Here is an 18,968-nt window from a genome sequence, read left to right on the forward strand (position 1 = left end):
GAGCAGTGGCTTCTTCCTTGCTGAGCGGCCTTTCAGCTTATGGCGATATAGGACTCGTTTTACTGTGGATATAGATACTTTTGTACCTTTTTCCTCCAGCATCTTCACAAGGTCCTTTGCTGTTGTTCTGGGATTGATTTGCACAAAAATCCAACCAGGAAGTGGGAAATCTGAGGTTTGTAGTTTTTCAAGTGATTGCCTATCCAATATACAGTGTACATTTGGTCAGATTGCACTTCCTAAGGCTTCCACTAGATGTCAACAGTCTTTAGAACGTTGTTTCAGGCTTCTATTGTGAAAGGGGACCGGATAAGACCAGTCACAGTAACTGCCTCAGCTGAAAGCCTTTAGTTGTTGATCGTGTGCGGCCGTGAGCGCGAGCTCCGTTCCCTTTCCTTTCTAAAGACAAAGGAATTGTCCGGTTGGAATATTATTGAAGATTTATGATAAAACATCCTAAAGATTGATTATATACATCGTTTGACATGTTTCTACGAACTGTAATGGAACTTTTTTGACTTTTCATCTGGACTTAGTGCCTCCGCCTTGTGCATTTGGAATAGTGAACTAAACGCGCGAACAAAAAGAAGATATTTGGACATGAAGATGAACTTTATCGAACAAAACAAACATTTATTGTGGAACTGGGATGCCTGGGAGTGCATTCTGATGAAGATCATCAAAGGTAAGTGAATATTTATAACACTATTTCTAACTTTTGTTGACTCCACAACATGGCGGGTATCTGTATGGCTTGTTTTGGTGGCTGAGCACTATACTCAGATTATCGCATGGTGTGCTTTCACCGTGAAGTTTTTTTGAAATCTGACACAGCGGTTGCATTAACCTCTCTGGGATATGTGACTAGCGTCCCACCTCGACAACAGCCAGGGAAATTGCAGGACGCCAAATTCAAAACAACAGAAATCTCATAATTAAAATTCCTCAAACATACAAGTTTGAGGAACACCATTTTAAAGCTTAACTTCTTGTTAATCCAGCCACAGTGTCTGATTTCAAAAAGGCTTTACGGCGAAAGCATACCATATGATTATGTTAGGTCAGCGCCTAGTCACAAAAAACCATACAGCCATTTTCCAGCCAAAGAGAGGTGTCACAAAAAGCAGAAATAGAGATAAAATGAATCACTAACCTTTGATGATCTTCATCAGATGGAACTCATAGGACTTCATGTTACACAATACATATATGCTTTGTTCGATAAAGTTCATATTTATATCCAAAAATCTCAGTTTACATTGGCGCGTTATGTTCAGTAATGTCTGCCTCTAAAACATCCAGTGATTTTGCAGGGAGCCACATCAATTTACAGAAATACTCATCATAAATGTTTATATACGATACAAGTGTTTTGTAATTTTGTAATGGGGTGAAGAGAAATAGAGACATTTTAAAATGCATTTTATCCAATTCTACAAATTTTACCATGGGGCAGAGAGAACAAAATGTGTCATTTTACAGCTAATTTCCTGTAATTCTACCCATTTTGCCATGGGTTAAAGATACATGTTTTGCAGTTTTAAACTAAGAGAGGAAATTCACTTTTTTTGCCAGCTTAATGACGATGCCCATGATATATTTGGGCTAGGGCTGTTAATGGTTATGCTTATTGGTCAATAGGTGAATTTGCATAATTTAGTGGAATTAAATTGGCACATGTATTTTCATTAGTTGTCATTAGAGCCTGACTGATTTATTGACTGATATTATTGCCGATATTAGCCTTTTATGGATGTATTTGCATCGGTGTTTAATCCACCTAAAAGGACTGATTTAGAATAGATATATAGAATAACTTTTTTGCATTTCATTATTTGTCCTGAAGAAACTTCTTCTCGGGCCTAACAACACCCATGCCAATATATCCTCCAAACACTGGATTCTCGAGCATTATCACTTAAGAGTGCATTGAATTTAAAATATTCTGCACACCCTAAAACATACACACATATGCGTACCTGCATCCTTCATTTCGCTTGTTCAAGTATCCGTGCCTATCTCCAAAGAGCGCCACTCATCTGGTTACGAAAGACGTGCTCCTCCAAACGTATTCAATTATTCAGTCCTATAATGCAGTATCAACGGTGGGACTAGGCTATATTTTGCTTAATGAGAACATGCCTCACACATACAATACAATTTACAGGCTCCTAGTGTTTTTTATTTTAGGAGAAGTGCCAGAATTTATTAAAATACTGATGGAGAGAATTGCTTCTCACTTTTAAAATGAAAAATGTAGGCTGTAGGAATCAAGAGCCTGATGAATGCTTTTCACACTCTAGTGGACAAAAGTGGTGACGACAGCTAAATATCTTTCAAATTTCAAATGATGTCTTCTTCTCCCTGGCACAAATGGTGAATAGTTCATATTTTTCTAGTGGTGTGATGAACTCAATATGATTCAACTCGTTTATTTTACTAGAAATTATTACGAAAGGTTCTGCACAGAGCACAGAACAACTGCCCCAGAGTGTCCTGGTGCAGGTTTGAATAAAGGTATTAGCAAGGACGTAGGAGCCGGGGAGACTGAGGCCTTTTTATTTTGAAAAGGCCTCTGCTGCTGGAACATGAGTCACTTCCCCCGCCTTCACTGACTGCTTCCTTCTCACTCTCGGTTGTTACAAGCAGTGGTGACAGTGTGTGAGTGAGAGAAAAAGCACTGTGCAGCACAAGCATCATTACTCACCACACAAGGTAAAGTTATTTTTGTTGGCAACAACATAGTACGTTTAAGTAAAAATGTATGAATGTGAATAAAGGTTGATATGTTAGAACGAACGTGAGCAACTATAAACTTTCTCCTGGCTAGTAGCTAGTTAGCTTTACATTTACAGTTTAGTCATTTTTAGCTGTGTCAGGTTTTATCTAACTAGCTAATGCTGGGTAGTTCTGGATGTGTGAAAAACTGATAGTGAATGTTTTGAAGCCAATAATACTTGCTAGCTACAGAATTACTTGCACAATCACTGTCTTAGTCGTCATCATATGGCAGCAAGTTAGCAATGGATGTGCCACCAGTCAGGAAGAGAGAATAAAAAAGCACATAAGAGTTTTATTTCAAATGATTGCAAAGGAGGTTCTTGGCCACTGACTCCACACCACCCCTGGCAAACTAGCTGGCAAATTTGAGCGCTTTCAGCTTAGATGAAGAAATTTAGACATGACATGGGCTCCCGAGTGGTGCAACTGTCTAAGGCACTGCATCCTAGTGCTAGAGGCATCACTACAGACCCTGGTTTGATTCCAAGCTGTTTTACAACCGGCTGTGATTGGGAGTCCCATAGGCCGGCGCACAATTGGCCCAGCGTCGTCTGGGTTAGGGTTTGGCCGGTGTAGGCCGTCATTGTAAATAAGAATTTGTTCTTAACTGATTTGCCTAGTTAGATAACGGTTCAATTATGGATTTGCCTACACCTAGCAACCTGTTTAAATTATATGAGCAAAAAATATAAAATTTTATTTGGAATGGCAAGCCAAACAAAATTATTATTGGATTATTCACTCATGAATGGCTTTGGATCAAAATAAATCAGTACCAACATTCTTTCTGATAGTCTTTAATAAATACATGTTTTGACTGTTTTGACCAGGTTCATCTGCTCATGTTGTGTGTGTTCAATTATTTGTGACGTGGCATTTAAAGCATATTGAAGATAGAAGCCGCCTCAATGTATTTGATGCTTATATACTCTAAAGTTTTACACAGTATCTGTTCATCAACATCTTTATGCTTCGTTAATAAAATAAAAAATACTTTAAAAATGCAGATGTTTATTTCAACTACTGTACAATACATCTCAGCTACATTTTAGTTGCACTTCCCCCGAGCTCCACGACCATGGGTAAAACCTTGCTGAGATGTTTTCAAATACTTGTTTTTCACAAGGGCTATTAGCAGGACAATAGACATGATGTGGTTCTAAAAACATTGAATGTCTCGCCAGCTTTGATCCATGCCTGGGCCTGCAGCACGCAAAGTTTTTTGTTTGTCAGATGAATCATTGGGTTGAAACTACAGAACAGTACAAAACAAGAGAACACACATGGTTAATGTTCTGGAAAAAATAAAATAATTATAATTATACACTACCGTTCAAAAGTTTGGGGTTACTTACAAATGTCCTTGTTTTCCATGAAAACATACATGAAATGAGTTGCAAAATGAATAGGAAATATAGTCAAGGCGTTGACAAGGTTATAAATAATGATTTTTAATTTAAATAATAATTGTCTCCTTCAAACTTTGATTTCGTCAAAGAATCATCCATTTGCAGCAATTACAGCCTTGAGGACATTCTAGTTGTCAATTGTTGAGGTTTTCTGAAGAGATTTTACCCCATGCTTCCTGAAGCACCTCCCACAAGTTGGATTGGCTTAATGGGCACTTCTTACGTACCATACGGTCAAGCTACTCCCACAACAGCTCAATAGGGTTGAGAGCCGGTGAATGTGCTGGCCACTCCATTATAGACAGAATACCAGCTGACAGCTTCTTCCCTAAATAGTTATAGCATAGTTTGGAGCTGTGCTTTGGGTCGTTGTCCTGTTGTTGGAGGAAATTGGCTCCAATTAAGCGCCATCCGAAGGGTATGGCATGGCGTTGCAAAATGGAGAGAAAGCCTTCGTTCTTCAAGATCCCTTTTACCCTATATACATCTCCCATTTTACCACCACCAAAGCACCCCCAGACCATCACATTGCCTCCACCGTTTCTGTATATCGCGAATGTTCTTCTTTGGGATCCGAACACATCAAACTTAGATTTGTCTGTCCATAATAGTTTTTTCCAATCTTCCTCTGTCCAGTGTCTGTGTTCTTTTGCCCATCTTAATCTTTTATTTTTATTGCCCAGTCTGAGATATGGCTTTTTCTTTGCAACTCTGCCTAGAAGGCCAGCATCCCAGAGTCGCCTCTTCACTGTTGACGTTGAGACTGGTGTTTTGCGGGTACTATTTAATGAAGCTGCCAGTTGAGGACGTGTGAGGTGTCTGTTTCTCAAACTAGACACTAATGTACTTGTCCTCTTGCTCAGTTGTGCACCGGAGCCTCCCACTCTTTCTATTCTGGTTAGAGCCAGTTTGCGCTGTTCTGTGAAGGGAGTAGTACACAGTGTTGTATGAGATCTTCAGTTTCTTGTCAAATTCTCGCATGGAATAGCCTTCATTTGTCAGAACAAGAATAGACTGACGAGTTTCAGAAGAAAGTTCTTTGTTTCTGGCCATTTTGAGTGTGTAATCGAACCCACATGCTGATGCTCCAGACACTCAACTAGTCTAAATGTGGTCAGTTTTATTGCTTCTTTAATTGGGGCAGCAGGTAGCCTAGTGGTTAGAGTGTTGGACTAGTAACCGCAAGGTTGCAAGATTGAATCCCTGAGCTGACAAAGTAAAAATCTGTCATTCTGCCCCTGAACAAGGCAGTTAACCCACTGTTCTTAGGCCGTCAGTGAAAATAAGAATTTGTTCTTAAGACTTGCCTAGCTAAATAAAGGCAAGTAATAATCAGCACAACAGTTTTCAGCTGTGCTAACATAATTGCAAAAGGGTTTTCTAATGATCAATTAGCCTTTTAAAATTATAAAGTTGGATTAGCTAACACAACGTGCCATTGGAACACAGGAGTGATGGTTGCTGATAATGGGCCTCTGTACGCCTATGTAAATATTCCATTAAAGATCTGCCATTTCCAGCTACAATAGTCATTTACAACATTAACAATGTCTACACTGTATTTCTGATCAATTTAATGATATTTTAATGGACAAAAAATGTGCTTTTCTTTCAAAAACAAGGACATGTCTAAGTGACCCTAAACTTTTGAATGGTAGTGTATATTCTATATTCTCCACAAGAACATGGAGGAATAGCTGATAGGCAGCGGAGAGGCCAGGTGCGTCATTGTGCATGACATACAGTCAAGACATGAGACACACAGCTCAAAAAGCTCCCTTAATGATCTTGTTTAGGCCATACAAATGTACTTTACAATATAATGGATGACCCTCTTCACATTTCTCAAAATAGTAAAACATATTTTTTTATAGTGATTCATTTAAAGGGAAATTTCACCCTGTCTCTGCCATGACATATACAGCTGAAGTGGGAAGTTTACATACACTTACGTTGGAGTCATTAAAACTAATTTTTCAACCACTCCACAAATTTCTTATTAACAAACTATAGTTTTGGCAAGTCGGTTAGTTGACATCATTTGATTCAATTGAAGGTGTACCTGCAGATGTATTTCAAGGCCAACCTTCAAACTCAGTGCCTCTTTGCTTGACATCATGGGGAAATCAAAAGAAATCAGCCAAGATCTCAGAAAAAGAATTGTAGACCTCCACAAGTCTGATTCATCCTTGGGAGCAATTCCAAAATGCCTGAAGGTACCACGTGTACTATTGTTTGTTCAGATGAACAACTATAAACACCATGGGAACACGCAGCCGTCATACCGCTCAGGAAGGAGATGTGTTCTGTCTCCTAGAGACGAACGTACTTTGGTGCGAAACGTGCAAATCAATCCCAGAACAACAGCAAAGGACCTTGTGAAGATGCTGGAGGAAACAGGTACAAAACGATCTATATCCACAGTAAAGTGAGTCCTATATCGACATACCCTGAAAGGCCGCTCAGCAAGGAAGAAGCCACTGCTCCAAAACCGCCATAAAAAATCAAGACTACGGTTTGCAACTGCACATGGGGACAAAGATTGTACTTTTTGGAGAAATGTCTGATGAAACAAAAATAGAACTGTTTGGCCATAATGACCATCGTTATGTTTGGAGGAAAAAGGGGGAGGCTTGCAAGCTTAACAACACCATCTGAACCGTGAAGCACAGGGGTGACAGCATTATGTTATGGGGGTGCTTTGTTGCAGGAGGGACTGGTGCACTTCACAAAACAGATGGCATCATGAGGAAGAAAATGATGTCGATATATTGAAGCAACATCACAAGACATCAGTCAGGAAGTTAAAGCTTGGTTGCAAATGGGTCTTCCAAATGGACAATGATCCCAAGCATACTTCCAAAGTTGTGGGAAAATGGCTTAAGGACAACAAAGTCAAGGTATTGGAGTGACCATCGCAAAGCCCTGACCTCAATCCTATAGAAAATCTGTGTGCAGAACTGAAAAAGCGTGTACAAGGAAGGAGGCCTACAAACCTGACTCATTTACACCAGCTCTGTCAGGAGGAATGGGCCAAAATTCACCAAACTTATTGTGGGAAACTTGTGGAAGGCTACCCGAAACGTTTGACTAAAGTTAATCAATTTAGCGGCAATGCTACCAAATACTAATTGAGTGTATTTGTGCCACAGTGTCTCCTGACCCCTCCTGTCTCATCCTCCAGTATTTATGCTGCAGTAGTTTATGTGTCGGGGGGCTAGGGTCAGTCTGTTACATCTGGAGTATTTATCTTATCTTATCCGGTGTCCTGTGTGAATTTCTCTCTAATTCTCTCTTTCTCTCTTTCTTTCTCTCTCTCTCAGAGGACCTGAGCCCTAGGACCATGCATCAGGACTACCTGGCATGATGACTCCTTGCTGTCCCCAGTCCACCTGGCCGTGCTGCTGCTCCAGTTTCAACTGTTCTGCCTGCGCCTATGGAACCCTGACCTGTTCACCGGACGTGCTACCTGTCCCAGACCTGCTGTTTTCAACTCTCTAGAGACAGCAGGAGCGGTAAAGATACTCTCAAAGATCGGCTATGAAAAAGCCAACTCACATTTACTCTTGAGTTGCTGACTTGTTGCACCCTCGACAACTACTATGATTATTATTATTTGACCATGCTGGTCATCTATGAACATTTGAACATCTTGGCCATGTTCTGTTATAATCTCCACCCGGCACAGCCAGAAGAGGACTGGCCACCCCTCATAGCCTGGTTCCTCTCTAGGTTTCTTCCTAGGTTTTGGCCTTTCTAGGGAGTTTTTCCTAGCCACCGTGCTTCTACACCTGCATTGCTTGCTGTTTGGGGTTTTAGGCTGGGTTTCTGTACAGCACTTTGAGGTATCCGCTTATGTAAGAAGGGCTTTATAAATACATTTGATTTGATTTTGATTTGAATTGATTTGATTTCTGCTATCAAGAATGATGCTTACAGTGAACAAAGATTATCAGAAGGATTTTCAGGCTGAACTGATGGGGAATCCATTTCGACGACATCTGAGAAATGACGCGATACCATAGATTTTTTCCTTCACAACAAAATGGAATATTCTTGATTAGAGGTAACCTAAAGTTAGCTGGCTTGCTAGCCTAGCTGTACTAGGTATGTTAATGTTACATTAATGTATTAAACTCTGAAAGCCATCAGCTAAATCCTATAGCTAGCTAGCTATCTTTTGGATACACACTTTTGGATATAAACTGCCTTCATTTTGCTGGACCCCAGGAAGAGTAGTAGGCAGCAGCTAATGTGTATCCATAATAAATACAAATACAAAAAATCTATTTTGCCTATGCCATGGTAGTCACTGCCTGACTGGTTGCTACATTTAGCAGAGTAAGCATGTTTGTTCATTCTATCTTTGACTAAAGTTAGTTAGTCCAGCAGCATACCACCCTGCATCCCATTGCTGGCTAGCCTCTGAAGCTAAGCAGGGTTGGTCCTGAATGGGAGGCCAGATGCTGCTGGAAGTTGTGTTGGAGGGCCAGTAGGTGGCACTCTTTACTCTGGTCTAAAATATATATATATATAAATATATATACACTGCTCAAAAAAATAAAGGGAACACTTAAACAACACAATGTAACTCCAAGTCAATCACACTTCTGTGAAATCAAACTGTCCACTTAGGAAGCAACACTGATTGACAATAGATTTCACATGCTGTTGTGCAAATGGAATAGACAACAGGTAGAAATTATAGGCAATTAGCAAGACACCCCCAATAAAGGAGTGGTTCTGCAGGTGGGGACCACAGACAACTTCTCAGTTCCTATGCTTCCTGGCTGATGTTTTGGTCACTTTTGAATGCTGGCGGTGCTGTCACTCTCGTGGTAGCATGAGACGGAGTCTACAACCCACACAAGTGGCTCAGGTAGTGCAGCTCATCCAGGATGGCACATCAATGCGAGCTACGGCAAGAAGGTTTGCTGTGTCTGTCAGCGTAGTGTCCAGAGCATGGAGGCGCTACCAGGAGACAGGCCAGTACATCAGGAGACGTGGAGGAGGCCGTAGGAGGGCAACAACCCAGCAGCGGGACCGCTACATCCGTCTTTGTGCAAGGAGGAGCAGGAGAAGCACTGCCAGAGCCCTGCAAAATGACCTCCAGGAGGCCACAAATGTGCATGTGTCTGCTCAAACGGTCAGAAACAGACTCCATGAGGGTGGTATGAGGGCCCGACGTCCACAGGTGGGGGCTGTGCTTACAGCCCAACACCGTGCAGGACGTTTGGCATTTGCCAGAGAACACCAAGATTGGCAAATTCGCCACTGGAGCCCTGTGCTCTTCACAGATGAAAGCAGGTTCACACTGAGCACATGTGACAGACGTGACAGTCTGGAGATGCCGTGGAGAACGTTCTGCTGCCTGCAACATCCTCCAGCATGACCGGTTTGGCGGTGGGTCAGTCATGGTGTGGGGTGGCATTTCTTTGGGGGGCCGCACAGCCCTCCATGTGCTCGCCAGAGGTAGCCTGACTGCCATTAGGTACCGAGATGAGATCCTCAGACCCCTTGTGAGACCATATGCTGGTGTGGTTGGCCCTGGGTTCCTCCTAATGCAAGACAATGCTAGACCTCATGTGGCTGGAGTGTGTCAGCAGTTCCTGCAAGAGGAAGGCATTGATGCTATGGACTGGCCCGCCCGTTCCCCAGACCTGAATCCAATTGAGCACATCTGGGACATCATGTCTCGCTCCATCCACCAACGCCACGTTGCACCACAGACTGTCCAGGAGTTGGCGGATGCTTTAGTCCAGGTGTGGGAGGAGATCCCTCAGGAGACCATCCGCCACCTCATTAGGAGCATGCCCAGGCGTTGTAGGGAGGTCATACAGGCACGTGGAGGCCACACACACTACTGAGCCTCATTTTGACTTGTTTTAAGGACATTACATCAAAGTTGGATCAGCCTGTAGTGTGTTTTTCCACTTTAATTTTGAGTGTGACTCCAAATCCAGACCTCCATGGGTTGATAAATTGGATTTCCATTGATTATTTTTGTGTGATTTTGTTGTCAGCACATTCAACTATGTAAAGAATAAAGTATTTAATAAGATTATTTATTTCATTCAGATCTAGGATGTGTTGTTTAAGTGTTCCCTTTATTTTTTTGAGCAGCGACATTACCCTCTGTAAGGTGCTGTCTTTTGGATGGGATGTTAAATGGATATCCTGACTCTCTGTGGTCACTAAAGATCTCATGGCACTTATTGTAAGAGTAGGGATGTTAACCTTGGTGTCCCGGCTAAATTCCCAATCTGGCCCTCATACCATCATGGCCACATAATCATCCCCAGCTTCCAATTGGCTCATTCATCCCCTGTAACTATTGGTAGCCATCTACTCCACCCTTGTCTGGAAAATACTCTGTTACATAAATTAGAATTTTTGAGCTAGTTCTGTGTTGGTATGAATGTGTATAAATCGGCTGTAGTTGGTTCTCAGTTGGCTAGAAATCTTGCTCCCAATGTAGCTGCCAATATTTAAGTAATATCTGCTTATTAGATATCTGGGATATGCTGGTTGCTCCTCATTACACACCACGGAACAACACATATTCTTTACATCAACAACATAGGAATCACTACAAACATAATGTATGTCCTCTGATACACTATATTAGGCCCAGCCTTTGGATCTTTGGTTTTCCTAGATATGGCTACTATATTGTGATCACTACATCTGATGGCTTTGATACTTTTCTAAAGCAAATTTCTGCACCATTAGTAAAGATGTAATCAATTCATGTTGATTTCATTCCTGTGCTGTTTGTAACTACCCTAGTAGGTTGACTGATAACCTGATCCAGGTTGCAGGCACTAGTTTCAGTTTGAAGCTTTTTGTGGGCAGTCTGATGAAAGCAAATCTATTTCAATTTCTCAGAAAATATACCAAACTTTTTTTTACTTTCATTTAACCGGGCAAGTCAGTTAAGAACAAATTCTTATCTTCAATGACTGCCTAGGAACAGTGGGTTAACTGCCTTGTTCAGGGGCAGAACAAGAGATCGGTGATCAATCTTGCAACCTTTAGGTTACTAGTCCTACGCTCTAACCACTAGGCTACCTGCCACCTGTTATAGATATCATATACAATTTCAAGTATTTCCAACATGTTATCCACATACTGACTGTTAGCACTTGGTGGTCTATAGCAACTTCCCACCAGAATGGGCTTTAGGTGAGGAAGATGAACCTGTAGCCATATTACTTCAACAGTATTTAACATGAAATCCTGTCTAAGCTTTACAGGAATGTGGTTCTGAATATAAACGGCAACACTTTAACCTTTGGCATTTCTGTATTTTCTGTTGATATTGTAATCATGTATTGCTACCACTGTATTAGCTAAGCGAGTTTCAGAGATATGAATGTCATCTGTTACTACCAAATGACTTATTTCATGAACCTTAAGGTTCTTAAGCTAACAGTCTAGAGTTTGGACACACCTACTCATTCAAGGGTTTTTTCTTTATTTTTACTATTTTCTACATTGTAGAATAATAATGACATCAAGACTATGAAATAACGCGTATGGAATAATGTAGTAATCAAAAACATGTTAAACATATCAAAATATATTTTATATTTGAGATTCTTCAAAGTAGCCACCCTTTGCGTTGACAGCTTTGCACACTCTTGGCATTCTCTCAAACAGCTTCATCTGGAATACTTCTCCAACAGTCTTGAAGGAGTTCCCACATATGCTGAGCACTTGTTGGCTGCTATTCCTTCACTCTGTGGTCCAACTCATTCCAGACCATCTCAATTGGATTGAGGTCATCTGATGCAGCACTCCATCATTCTCCTGCTTGGTCATCTAGGCCTTACACAGCCTGGAGGTGTGTTGTGTAATTGTCCTGTTAAAAAACAAATTATAGTGGGAATAAGAGCAAACCAGATGGGATGGCGTATCACTGCAGAATGCTATTGCAGCCATGCAGGTTGTGTGCCTTGAATTCTAAATAAATCCCTCACAGTATCACCACTAAAGTACCCCTACACCATCACACCTCCTCCATGCTTCACGGTGAGAACCACACATGCGGAGATCATCCATTCACCTACTCTGCATCTCACACGGCTGTTGGAACCAAAAATCTCAAATTTGGACTCATCAGACCGAAGGACAGATTTCCACTGGTCTAATGTCCCTTGCTTGTGTTTGTTGGCCCAAGCAAGTCTCTTCTTATTATTGGTGTCCTTTAGTAGTGTTTTCTTTGCAGCAATTCAACCATGATGGCCTGATTCACGCAGTCTCCTCTGAACAGTGGATGTTGAAATGTGTCTGTTACTTGAACTCTGTGAAGCAGAGGTGCAGTTAACGCGAATGAACTTATCCTCTGCATCAGAGGTAGCTCTGGGTCTTCCTTTCCTGTGGCAGTCCTCAGGAGAGCCTGTTTCATCATAGAAACTTTCAAAGTTCTTGACATTTTCAAGATTGGCTGACGTTCATGTCTTCAAGTAATGATGACTGTAATTTCTCTTTGCTTATTTGAGCTGTTCTTGCCATAATATGGACTTGGTCTTTTACCAAACAGGGCTATCTTCTGTATACCACCCCAACCTGTCACGTGTGCTCCCTTTCTGGCCTCTAGGTCACCAGGCTGCTTGTTATGGCGCACAACTGTCACCATTGTTACGCGCACCTGCACGTCATCAGACTCACCTGGACTCCATCACGTCCCTGATTACCTTCCCTATATATGTCACATCTTTTGGTTCCTTCCATAGGCATTATTGTTTCTGTTTCCTGTCTGTGTGTTGTTCATGTTCATTTGTTTATTAAATTATGCAATCCCTGTACTTGCTTCCTGACTCCCAGCTCACTCGTTACAGAATATCGCCTCACCAAAAGTAAGCATCAGGGGGTGTTTTTTATTTTAGTTTTTTTGTGGGAGGTGATGTCGGGTCTGGGTGTCCAAACCGGAGCTACCTGGGAGGCCTCAGCCAGTTTGTCGGGTTCCCCTGCCTCAGCTGGCTCGACGGGTTTCCATACCTCAGCGGGATCTATAGGTTCCTGTGCCTCAGCTGGCTCGATAGGCTCCCGTGCCTCGACTGAGGCAACCGGGGAGGTCTCAGCCTGCTCATCAGGCTCTCACGTCTCAGCCGGTTTGTCAGGTTTCAGTGTCTCAGCGGAGGTGACCAGTTCACTCCGGATACCCGGGATCATCCCTTTGGTTGGTGTCCTCTGGCTGGAGCCGAACGTGCCGGGAGGGGGGTATCGTCACGTATTCTCTCTCTCCGGCACTCTAGGTTGCCATGCTCCCACGTCTCAGCCGGATTGACAGGTTTCCCGTACCTCAGCAGAAGTGACCGGTCTGCTCCTGATCCCCGGGATCTTAATTTTGGTCGGTGGCTGGAGCCACAAGTCGGGGAGGTGGTACTGTCACGTGTTCTCCCTCTCTGGCCTCTAGGTCACCAGGCTGCTCGTTATGGCGAACAACTGTCACCATCGTTACGCGCACCTGCATGTCATCAAACTCACCTGGACTCCAGCACCTCCCGGATTACTTTCCCTATATATATATATATATATATAGAGTAGGACTATGTACTAGGTAGGGTTAAATAGCAGAATGGGTGGTGTGTTTTTTTTTTGTTGAGAGGGCTAATGGGTGGAAGGGTAATTTTCCTTTTCCCCAATTTTGTATTATTGTACAAAGCGAGAAAAAAGAGGCAAGAGAAGGCAATGGAAATGCAACCAATGGAATAGAAGACAGACTTTAAAGACCACAGTTGCAATGGAGACCTACCTACCAGGCAACACACCACCTCAGTCACCAGAAGACTTGCAGCCAGAACATGAGGCCAACATACCTACCCCTAACTTACCTGCCCCTGATGCAAGTCCTGATACCACTTCCTCATCGTCTGCAACAAGAATGAGAAGTCGAATACTTATTGGAAGGAAAAAGGTTGGAAGAGGTCGCTCAAAAACATACAGAGATCTTTGCATGAAAAATGCCAAACTTGATAAAGCTTTACGGAAAGCTGAGAAATACAAAAAAAGGTCAATTGATGAAGAAAATGGAGAGACAAGATTTGTCACGCCTGCTCCCGCTCCCCTTCCCTGGCACTCGAAGGCGCCAGGCTCCCCAGCATTATGCACTCCTGCCACCATCATTACGCACACCTGCCTCCCCCCCGTCACGCGCATCAGCGATTATTGGACTCACCTGGACTCAATCACCTCTGTCATTACCTCCCCTATATCTGGTTCTCCGCTCTGTTCCCTGCTTCAGAATTAATTGTCGTTTGCCGTTGTTTACCCGTGTGCTGTTCCTGTTTTGTTACCTGTCTGTTCCTGAATAAATGTTGACTCCCCTTACCTGCTTCTCATCTCCAGCGTCGGTCATTACAAGATTCTCCAAAGACAAAACAGCAAATAAAGGGAACTCCGAAGAACTTGAGAAGTATTTTATTGTATCAAAATGCCATCATTGCTGAAAAGTTTTTAAAAAATGTGCAGTGCCAAGGACAAACAAGTGACTTCAAAATTGTTCAGAGGCAACATCCTGAGAAAGTATTGCCTGGTCAAAGCCGCAAACAGAGAATTTGGATTTTCAGCAAAAGCAATGAGGGCAAATCAATACAGGCCAACAAGTCTTCAATACTCCAGGATAAAGCAGTGTAACAGAATTAGCATAGCCACATAAGAGAATATCACTAGATGATATGAACGTGATGACAACAATAGAGCAATAAAAGGGAAAAAGGATACACTAATGAGGAACGAGAAAAAAAAGCAGAAGCGCATCTTGAATGGCACAATTCAGAACCTTTTATCAGAAGTTTAGGAGGGAATATTGAGAGATTGAAATGTCTACTATGAATTCTGCAAAACACGGTCTTTTTTGTTTTGTCAACCCAGCAGTCCAGGATAGGGACACACCCTTTTGCAAATCCTACGCCAACCTCCAGGTCATAGAGGACAAACTAAAATACCACAAACCTTATTGAGTCTTTGTGCTGTGAGAAAAAACAGAAGAGAGAGAGAAGAAAAACAAAGAGGGAAACATGGTGAAGTTCACTGTACAGTAAAATAAAATGTGTGTGTGTGTGGCACACTGCATATTCTACTGGAGGACTTCTCCAAAGGATTGAAAGAGAAGTTGGGTCAACACGTGTACACCATTCGACACAAATACTCCAAACTGAGAGAATTAAAAGGCAGTTCACTTTGGTGATTCTCATAAGCAGGTGACCCTCCACACCTGTGTTGGATATACCACAAAGGATACTGTTTCACTTTGCTCACTGAGCTCTTCTATGCAGATGACCCCTCTACTATAGTATCTGGGCCCATCTCTCAAAAACACTGGCCTACTTCCTTGAGCGCTCTGACCCATCGGCTACTTTTGGAATCTTACTTTGTCTTATGTTAATTACATGTTTAAAAATGGTTGTTGTTCAAAATGTTCGTAATAAAATATTTTTTTCATATTTTTTAACATAGATGTCATTTCCACCAAACCTGGTCATTTCCACCACACCGATATTTTTGAGGTAAATTAGTATATAATTTACATTGATTGATTTGTTTTAGATAAGGAAATTATATGGTTGTTATTATAATCTCACAAAAAGTTAGGTGGAAATATTTTATTTCTCATGATAAATGTTTTCAGTCGTCACGAAGGCAAGTTTATACATTCAGGCATCGTGTTGAGTTATTAATATAAGGAAAACCTTAAAAATCACTTAAAATAATATTCATACACGTTCATGTACACATGTATAAGAAATGTGTTATAAATGAATTGTAAGATGATGTTTAATGCCTTGACAGAAATTACATTTGTCTATGGCTGTCTGAGAGAAATTTGCAAAAATATATACACACCTGAATAGTACGATCGCAGCCATTATCAGATATTGCTTCTAGACAAATCAAAGACAATTATAATACTTGTAAAATTGTGTTTCAATAAGTTTAATTTATGAAAGCCTGCAACGCCAAAGTGCCCGAAGTTGCAGTTACCCAGGTAGGCCGTGAATGGCCTCACACGCCAGTACATTAGGTGGCAGTGTATGCACCTAAAAGTTGGGTGCGATCCACCAACCAAATCCCAAAGAAGAAGGAGGGCCAGTGTTACAAAACGTGAAGATTTAATTGAAAAACAATATTTTTCCTGCTTCTTGGTTTCAATACGTAGGTTAAATATTGTAACTTTTGGCGGAGTCATGTATCGGCGACCATTGCAGTCCGCTGTGAGGAACATAATAAATACGTCAGCATCCAGAGTCACCTTCGGCAAGGTAATTTAAGGCTTGCTCACATGAAGGCTATAGCTAGCTAGCTTAGCTAACTGTCAAGTCGCAACATTTTCTGTATTGGTTGCCAAATAAGGTAACACCCGGGGTCAACCAAATTGTGCGCCCTTGTCGGGTTGGAACATGAATAATAGATCATAGCCTTACTCTATTGAATGTTCCAAAAACATAAGAAAAACATGAGCTAACGTTAGCCAATGTCAGCTAACATTACCTCCAACCCAGGTGAATTTGGGTGTCACTAACTTATTTCAATATTCTTCCTAAATTGTACTCTATCTCCTTGCCTTTCTGTGTAAAACTTCTAGAGATGTACTTGATTACACACTATGACGTGGTAGGCTGCTTCATCTTTTTGCTGCAGTTGAGAACAGTCCGCAGTAACTAACTCTTATACACTTCACAAAACCAGGGGCCAAGTTGGGGTTCTAAGATCACAACGACAGCAATACAAAATGTTATTGGTATACATGTAGCTTAGCTCTCGAGAATCAAATGTGTTGGAGTCAGAAAGGCAATCAGGTAGCCAGGGACGTCACTAGAGATTAATGTATGGGGTCTGGGCATACTCCCCCAGGATTTGTTTTAAAGCCCCCAAAACGTATTTTCATCATGTATTTTTAGAGTAACAACGGGTGTAAAATCGATCAAAATAAGGTTATTTTTCGTCAAGGTTGGCTAAAAGTATACCTGTCTCATAGTTTGTGTTAGACACTGATCTAATATGACTTAAATTCTATCCAAATAAAGAAATTAAAGTCCACTCTGTCCCCATCCATCCAACACCAACAAAAGGCACAAAAATGGCTGTACTATCTAGCCAAAATACTTTTTAGATGTTATTTTGAGAGAGAGAGAGAGAGAGAGAGAGGGAAAAATGTGAAGACATGCAGGTCATATTATACCATTGGAAAAATGTTGTTGCTCAACATTAACCCAATAATTCAGACACGTGGAACATCTTAAACAGTATCATCCACAATGGGGCAAAACTAAATTCAACTAATGAGCTAAATATGATTTTAAAAACTGAAAAATAATTAGGAATAAAATCTGATAAAGTAAGATCCCAAACAAATATTACAGAACTTCTCTCTTTTGATGCTTATTTTGTTGGCGGACACATCAAAGTATACCTCCTATTTTTAAAGGCAGCAGCGTAACCTAGTGTCATTGAAAATAAGAATTTGTTCTTAACTGACTTGCTTAGTAAATAAAATGTATATAACACTATTGTAGCTTAGTGGCCCAAGCACTAAGCTGCTCACAGGAATTGTGAGGGCAACCTGAATGATTTCCTTCAGAGAAGGAAACATATCATCATCCGGGAGGTTATGCACAGCAAGCATATCTTTGGGAGGACATCCAGACTGTTTTTTCCGGGCAAGGAAGTTTCTGGCCACCAACATCTCTTCTGTTTTAACATCAATACCGTAGTGCCTGGCAAACTCAGTTAAGCATGATGTACCTAGGAAGTTTTTTGAATTGGGGCTGCATGCCGGTATGCCTTTTGAGTAGACCTGCATCTACAGTTGAGAATCGCTGGTCAAGCTCACAAACCATCCTGTCCAAGCAGGGGAGCAACAACTCTGTTTTCATTGTATGGGAACATGACAATTCTGTGCCTAAACCCAAGGAGGTCTCCACCACAAAATCTTACATTTTCCTTTGTTTGCGCTTTCTTGCTGCATCTGCCTCTGGAATATTGTGAATTTCACAGGGTGCTTTGGTTCTGTCAATAAGTTCTGTGGCAAATGCATCTGTGTGTTTGCCTATCTGTGTGTCACATGCAGCTTGTTTGCTGAAACAAGCTTCTGCCAGGTTTACAGTCTCTTTCTGGAGGAACTTATGTAGTCCCTCAGTTACAGAAAGAAGGGTCTGACACATCCGTAGCAAATACACAGTGGAGAACTTATGAAGCTTTGCTCTCAGACCAACAGCCATGGGGGATCCAATGGTAGATAGACAATCAATAATAGCAGTTAGTGTCCAGGACTGCATTTATGGACCACAGCTGGCATGCCCAGCGAGTGTTTGAGAGCTGTACAAGTTCAGCTGATGCTATTCCAAGATTGGACTGAGCTTCTTTGAACTTGTGGTGGTTAGGGATTGGAGTGAAATTAGGGATGTACTGAAAAATGAATACGCATTCTCCAAGAAACTAAAAAACTCAGCAGCCTCCAAAACAGCCCTGCAAGTATGACACAACAGCAAATTAAGCTCATGAGCATAGGCAATTTATGTACATTGCTCTGGATGCAGCACTCTGAAATGTGCTTGTGCTCTTTTGGACCCACTCATGACAGCTGCATCATCATTGGTCTGTGCAACGCACTTTAGGCCTGCTACCCCTCTCATTTGTTGTTGCTGTTGCAACTCATTTGCTATCGATTGGACATCAAATGACTTGATTTCTGCTAGTGCTAGTAAACGCTCCTTAACTGTCCCCTCTGTCACATACCTAACACACAGAGCCAACTGTTCAGACTGCCCATCC

General features: G+C 41.7%; 1 protein-coding gene across 1 annotated transcript in view; it reads left to right on the forward strand.

Moving 5' to 3' along the window:
- The first annotated feature begins 16,245 nt into the window (after nt 1–16,245).
- Nucleotides 16,246–18,968, forward strand: part of uqcc1 (ubiquinol-cytochrome c reductase complex assembly factor 1) — a 48,166-nt gene continuing 45,443 nt past the window's right edge. The window contains exon 1 of the mRNA XM_029695083.1: nt 16,246–16,456. Within this exon, the coding sequence (XP_029550943.1) occupies nt 16,382–16,456 (75 nt within the window). The 5' untranslated portion in view covers nt 16,246–16,381. The remainder of the gene's footprint in view (nt 16,457–18,968) is intronic.

The sequence above is a fragment of the Salmo trutta genome, chromosome 16, assembly GCF_901001165.1.
Source record: "Salmo trutta chromosome 16, fSalTru1.1, whole genome shotgun sequence".
Lineage (NCBI taxonomy): Eukaryota > Metazoa > Chordata > Actinopteri > Salmoniformes > Salmonidae > Salmo > Salmo trutta.